The sequence below is a fragment of the Salvelinus namaycush genome, unplaced genomic scaffold (assembly GCF_016432855.1).
Source record: "Salvelinus namaycush isolate Seneca unplaced genomic scaffold, SaNama_1.0 Scaffold2238, whole genome shotgun sequence".
NCBI lineage: Eukaryota > Metazoa > Chordata > Actinopteri > Salmoniformes > Salmonidae > Salvelinus > Salvelinus namaycush.
Genome location: NW_024059051.1, coordinates 35,001 through 41,920, shown reverse-complemented (window position 1 = coordinate 41,920; position 6,920 = coordinate 35,001). Strand labels below are relative to the sequence as shown.

The 6,920-nt window shown below is 56.6% G+C and overlaps 1 protein-coding gene across 1 annotated transcript; it reads right to left on the bottom strand.

Annotated features, from left to right (window-relative positions):
* Window positions 1-3,735: 3,735 nt before the first annotated feature.
* Window positions 3,736-5,389, bottom strand: LOC120038518 (leucine-rich repeat extensin-like protein 5; the record flags this gene model as incomplete). The annotated part of the gene is made up of 1 exon (XM_038984245.1): window positions 3,736-5,389. A coding segment is annotated over one exon (1,654 nt), but the record flags the coding sequence as incomplete, so codon positions are not given.
* Window positions 5,390-6,920: the final 1,531 nt, after the last annotated feature.

Genomic DNA, 6,920 nt, shown 5'->3' with positions numbered 1-6,920 from the left:
GGGTGCGATGGCTGTCTGGTCCGCCGGTGCCTGTCCACGCAGCAGTAAACTACATCAGGAGTGACACCAGGTCTGTCTACACAGCAGAGCACTACATCAGGAGTGACACCAGGTCTGTCTACACAGCAGACCACTACATCAGGAGTGACACCAGGTCTGTCTACACAGCAGAACACTACATCAGGAGTGACACCAGGTCTGTCTACACAGCAGACCACTACATCAGGAGTGACACCAGGTCTGTCTACACAGCAGAACACTACATCAGGAGTGACATCAGGTTTAGTAGAGTACCAGTAGAGCTGCATCTCAAATGGCACCATATTCCCTGTTTAGTACACTACTTTAGACCAGAGCCCTATAGGACCATATTCCCTGTTTAGTACACTACTTTAGACCAGAGCCCTATAGAACCATATTCCCTGTTTAGTACACTACTTTGGACCAGAGCCCTATTGGACCCTATTCCCTGTTTAGTACACTACTTTAGACCAGAGCCCTATAGAACCATATTCCTTGTTTAGTACATTACTTTGGACCAGAGCCCTATTGGACCCTATTCCCTGTTTAGTACACTACTTTGGACCAGAGCCCTATAGAACCATATTCCCTGTTTAGTACACTACTTTGGACCAGAGCCCTATAGGACCATATTCCCTGTTTAGTACACTACTTTGGACCAGAGCCCTATAGGACCATATTCCCTGTTTAGTACACTACTTTAGACCAGAGCCCTATAGAACCATATGACCTGTTTAGTACACTACTTTAGACCAGAGCCCTATAGAACCATATTCCCTGTTTAGTACACTACTTTAGACCAGAGCCCTATAGAACCATATGACCTGTTTAGTACACTACTTTGGACCAGAGCCCTATAGGACCATATTCCTTGTTTAGTACACTACTTTGGACCAGAGCCCTATTGGACCCTATTCCCTGTTTAGTACACTACTTTAGACCAGAGCCCTATAGAACCATATTCCCTGTTTAGTACACTACTTTAGACCAGAGCCCTATTGGACCCTATTCCCTGTTTAGTACACTACTTTGGACCAGAGCCCTATAGAACCATATTCCCTGTTTAGTACACTACTTTGGACCAGAGCCCACTGGAGGTTAGCTGCATAGAGCTCTGGTCTAAAGTAGTGCACTAAATAGGGAATTAGGGTGCCTTGTTGGAGGCAGACTAAGACTCAGGGTCAGCGTTGCTCTGGGACCAGCGGCAACATCCGAACTCAACTAATGACATCAATTAGAGCAGATGAGCAGTGAGCCTCTGACTTGACTGAGGAAAGAGGGATGGAGTGAGGGATGAAAGAGAAGGGGACTCCCCGTCCAAAGTAACGAAACCTTAGCCACCCTCTCTCTGCGCTCTTTGAGCAGGGAGGGTAAAAACAGTACGGAGCTGTTGCTAGCCCTGTAGCCGTGTAAGCTCAAGCTCTGTCCCGTAGCAAGCTGAGGGAAACAACGGTTGAGGTGGTGGACAAACACGGCACGTTCCAGGGGTGTAAAATGGGTTCGTATTTTCACTCTCACTCGGAGCATCGAGATAAACGAGAGCATATTTTTCCCATGTTCTGTTTTGGAAGTGGTTGTTCCCACGGTGGAATACAATCTGCTTCTCCTGCTGTAACACGCTTGTGTTCTGGCACTGCTCTCTCTCTCTCTCTCTCTCTCTCTCTCTCTCTCTCTCTCTCTCTCTCTCTCTCTCTCTCTCTCTCTCTCTCTCTCTCTCTCTCTCTCTCTCTCTCTCTCTCTCTCTCTCTCTCTCTCTCTCTCTCTCTCTCTCTCCCCCCTCTCTCTCTCCCCCCTCTCCTCCCTCTCCTCCCTCTCCTCTCTTGTTCTCTCCATTCCTCTGTTTCACGTTTTGGATCACTCCACCCTGCCAAGAAACACTTTGCTTTCATCTCGTCTGACATAAAAAACAGCAGAGATTTATGTGGTATTGGAGGCCGCTGTTGGATTCATTGTGTTTGGAGGAGCTGTAGGTTCTGATTGACAGGGGGGTGGACGGTCCTCTCAATGTGCTGTGTGATTGGAGGAGCTGTAGGTTCTGATTGACAGGGGGGTGGACGGTCCTCTCAATGTGCTGTGTGTTTGGAGGAGGTTCTGATTGACAGGGGGGTGGACGGTCCTCTCAATGTGCTGTGTGATTGGAGGAGCTGTAGGTTCTGATTGACAGGGGGGTGGACGGTCCTCTCAAACTGCTGTGTGATTGGAGGAGCTGTAGGTTCTGATTGACAGGGGGGTGGACGGTCCTCTCAATGTGCTGTGTGTTTGGATGAGGTTCTGATTGACAGAGTGGTGGACGGTCCTCTCAATGTGCTGTGTGTTTGGAGGAGGTTCTGATTGACAGGGGGGTGGACGGTCCTCTCAATGTGCTGTGTGTTTGGACGAGGTTCTGATTGACAGGGGGGTGGACGGTCCTCTCAATGTGCTGTGTGTTTGGAGGAGGTTCTGATTGACAGGGGGGTGGACGGTCCTCTCAATGTGCTGTGTGTTTGGAGGAGGTTCTGATTGACAGGGAGGTGGACGGTCCTCTCAATGTGCTGTGTGTTTGGAGGAGGTTCTGATTGACAGAGGGGTGGACGGTCCTCTCAATGGGCTGTGTGTTTGGAGGAGGTTCTGATTGACAGAGGGGTGGACGGTCTTCTCAATGTGCTGTGTGTTTGGAGGAGGTTCTGATTGACAGAGGGGTGGACGGTCTTCTCAAAGTGCTGTGTTACGTCATGTGTTTCACAGAGACCTCAGGCTGTTGACATGAAAACACTGAACAGATCCAGTCTAACAGCCCTGCAGGTTCTGACTCTACCTGTTGTTTCAGGGCCATAAACAGATAGATACCTCGCAGCTATGGGGCCTCGGGGCAGCTAGGGGCATAGGGGCAGCTAGGGGCATAGGGGCAGCTAGGGGCATAGGGGCAGCTAGGGGCCTCGGGGCAGCTAGGGGCATCGAGGTAGCTAGGGGCATCGGGGTAGCTAGGGGCATCGGGGCAGCTAGGGGCCTCGGGGCAGCTAGGGGCCTCGGGGCAGCTAGGGGCATCGGGGTAGCTAGGGGCCTCGGGGCAGCTAGGGGCCTCGGGGCAGCTAGGGGCATCGGGGTAGCTAGGGGCATCGGGGTAGCTAGGGGCATCGGGGCAGCTAGGGGCATCGGGGCAGCTAGGGGCATCGAGGCAGCTAGGGGCATCGGGGTAGCTAGGGGCATCGGGGCAGCTAGGGACATAGGGGCAGCTAGGGGCATAGGGGCAGCTAGGGGCATCGGGGCAGCTAGGGGCATAGGGGCAGCTAGGGGCATAGGGGCAGCTAGGGGCATAGGGGCAGCTAGGGGCATCGGGGCAGCTAGGGGCATCGGGGCAGCTAGGGGCATAGGGGCAGCTAGGGGCATCGGGGCAGCTAGGGGCATAGGGGCAGCTACGGGCATAGGGGCAGCTAGGGGCATCGGGGCAGCTAGGGGCATCGGGGCAGCTAGGGGCATCGGGGCAGCTAGGGGCATAGGGGCAGCTAGGGGCATCGGGGCAGCTAGGGGCATCGGGGCAGCTAGGGGCATAGGGGCAGCTAGGGGCATAGGGGCAGCTAGGGGCATAGGGTAGCTAGGGGCATAGGGGCAGCTAGGGGCATAGGGGCAGCTAGGGCATCGGGGCAGCTAGGGGCATCGGGGCAGCTAGGGGCATCGGGGCAGCTAGGGGCATAGGGGCAGCTAGGGGCATAGGGGCAGCTAGGGGCATAGGGGCAGCTAGGGCATCGGGGCAGCTAGGGGCATCGGGGCAGCTAGGGGCATAGGGGCAGCTAGGGGCATCGGGGCAGCTAGGGGCATAGGGGCAGCTAGGGGCATAGGGGCAGCTAGGGGCATAGGGGCAGCTAGGGGCATAGGGGCAGCTAGGGGCATAGGGGCAGCTAGGGGCATAGGGGCAGCTAGGGGCATAGGGGCAGCTAGGGGCATCGGGGCAGCTAGGGCATAGGGGTAGCTAGGGGCATCGGGGCAGCTAGGGGCATAGGGGCAGCTAGGGGCATAGGGGCAGCTAGGGGCATCGGGGCAGCTAGGGGCATAGGGGCAGCTAGGGGCATAGGGGCAGCTAGGGGCATAGGGGCAGCTAGGGGCATAGGGGCAGCTAGGGGCATAGGGGCAGCTAGGGGCATCGGGGCAGCTAGGGGCATAGGGGCAGCTAGGGGCATCGGGGCAGCTAGGGGCATCGGGGCAGCTAGGGGCATAGGGGCAGCTAGGGGCCTCGGGGCAGCTAGGGGCATCGGGGAAGCTAGGGGCATCGGGGCAGCTAGGGGCATAGGGGCAGCTAGGGGCATCGGGGAAGCTAGGGGCATCGGGGAAGCTAGGGGCATCGGGGCAGCTAGGGGCATCGGGGCAGCTAGGGACATAGGGGCAGCTAGGGGCATAGGGGCAGCTAGGGGCATCGGGGCAGCTAGGGGCATCGGGGCAGCTAGGGGCATCGGGGCAGCTAGGGACATCGGGGCAGCTAGGGGCATCGGGGCAGCTAGGGACATCGGGGCAGCTAGGGGCATCGGGGAAGCTAGGGGCATCGGGGCAGCTAGGGGCATCGGGGCAGCTAGGGACATCGGGGCAGCTAGGGGCATAGGGGCAGCTAGGGGCATAGGGGCAGCTAGGGGCATAGGGGAAGCTAGGGGCCTCGGGGCAGCTAGGGGCATCGGGGCAGCTAGGGGCATCGGGGCAGCTAGGGGCATAGGGGCAGCTAGGGGCATAGGGGCAGCTAGGGGCATCGGGGCAGCTAGGGGCATCGGGGCAGCTAGGGGCATAGGAGCAGCTAGGGGCATCGGGGCAGCTAGGGGCATCGGGGCAGCTAGGGGCATAGGGGCAGCTAGGGGCATCGGGGTAGCTAGGGACATAGGGGAAGCTAGGGGCCTCGGGGCAGCTAGGGGCATAGGGGCAGCTAGGGGCATCGGGGTAGCTAGGGGCATCGGGGTAGCTAGGGGCATCGGGGCAGCTAGGGGCATAGGGGCAGCTAGGGGCATCGGGGTAGCTAGGGGCATCGGGGTAGCTAGGGGCATCGGGGTAGCTAGGGGCATAGGGGAAGCTAGGGGCATCGGGGCAGCTAGGGGCATAGGGGCAGCTAGGGGCATCGGGGCAGCTAGGGGCATAGGGGAAGCTAGGGGCATAGGGGTAGCTAGGGGCATAGGAGCAGCTAGGGGCATCGGGGCAGCTAGGGGCATAGGAGCAGCTAGGGGCATCGGGGCAGCTAGGGGCATCGGGGCAGCTAGGGGCATCTGGGCAGCTAGGGGCATCGGAGCAGCTAGGGGCATCGGGGCAGCTAGGGGCATCGGGGCAGCTAGGGGCATCGGGGCAGCTAGGGGCATCGGGGCAGCTAGGGGCATCGGGGCAGCTAGGGGCATCGGGGCAGCTAGGGGCATCGAGGCAGCTAGGGGCATCGGGGTTGGATTGGCATCGTTTACAATAATTGTCACATGCACACTTGAAGGCACATAGAGAAGAAGGGAATACACACACACACACACACACACACACACACACACACACACACACACACACACACACACACACACACACACACACACACACACACACACACACACACACACACACACATGACCAGCAACTGCTTAAACACAATTTAATATGATGACTTGGTTCTTATCTGTTCTGCCCTGCTGATGTCATTGTCTTTTATCAGGTCATCTGATTTGAACTTCCTATATACGCGCCGGGTCAAAAGTAGGGCACTACATAGGGAATAGGGTGCCATAGGGCTCTGGTCTAAAGTAGTGCACTATATAGGGAATATGGAGCCACTTGACACACAGATCGTATCACTACAGGGTTGCCAAGCAGCATCCTGTCTCATGAATACTGCTGGCCCTGTTGTCATTGTCTGTTTTACATACAAGATGTTTGCCCAGCTGGCCTGTCTCTGTTTGCCTAGCTAGCCTGTCTCTGTTTGCCTAGCTAACCTGTCTCTGTTTGCCCAGCTGGCCTGTCTCTGTTTGCCTAGCTGACCTGTCTCTGTTTGTCCAGCTGGTCTGTCTCTGTTTGCCCAGCTGACCTGTTTCTGTTTGTCCAGCTGACCTGTCTCTGTTTGCCTAGCTGGCCTGTCTCTGTTTGCCCAGCTGACCTGTCTCTGTTTGCCTAGCTGGCCTGTCTCTGTTTGTCCAGCTGACCTGTCTCTGTTTGCCTAGCTGACCTGTCTCTGTTTGCCCAGCTGACCTGTCTCTGTTTGCCCAGCTGGCCTGTCTCTGTTTGCCTAGCTGGCCTGTCTCTGTTTGCCTAGCTGGTCTGTCTCTGTTTGCCCAGCTGGCCTGTCTCTGTTTGCCTAGCTGGCCTGTCTCTGTTTGCCTAGCTGACCTGTCTCTGTTTGCCTAGCTGACCTGTCTCTGTTTGCCTAGCTGACCTGTCTCTGTTTGCCCAGCTGACCTGTCTCTGTTTGCCCTAAATGGCCTGTCTCTGTTTGCCCAGCTGGCCTGTCTCTGTTTGCCTAGCTGGCCTGTCTCTGTTTGCCTAGCTGACCTGTCTCTGTTTGCCCAGCTGACCTGTCTCTGTTTGCCCAGCTGGCCTGTCTGATACATAATGTTTGCCTTTCAGTTGTGTTCCTAGGAGCTAGACCTATCAGGAACCATCAGACCATTCTCTCTCTCTCTCTCTCTCTCTCTCTCTCTCTCTCTCTCTCTCTCTCTCTCTCTCTCTCTCTCTCTCTCTCTCTCTCTCTCTCTCTCTCTCTCTCTCTCTCTCTCTCTCTCTCTCTCTGTCTCTCTCTCTCCGTCTCTCTCGCTCTCTCTCTCTCTCTCTCTCTCTCTCTCTCTCTCTTTCGGTTCAATAAAAAATCGACAAAGCAAGTGAAATATCCAATCCAAAGTGAACAGCAGGTGTTTCCAGGTGTCTACCTGTTGGACATACCTACATTATGACATCCTGACAAAAGGTGGCGTCTGATCCGG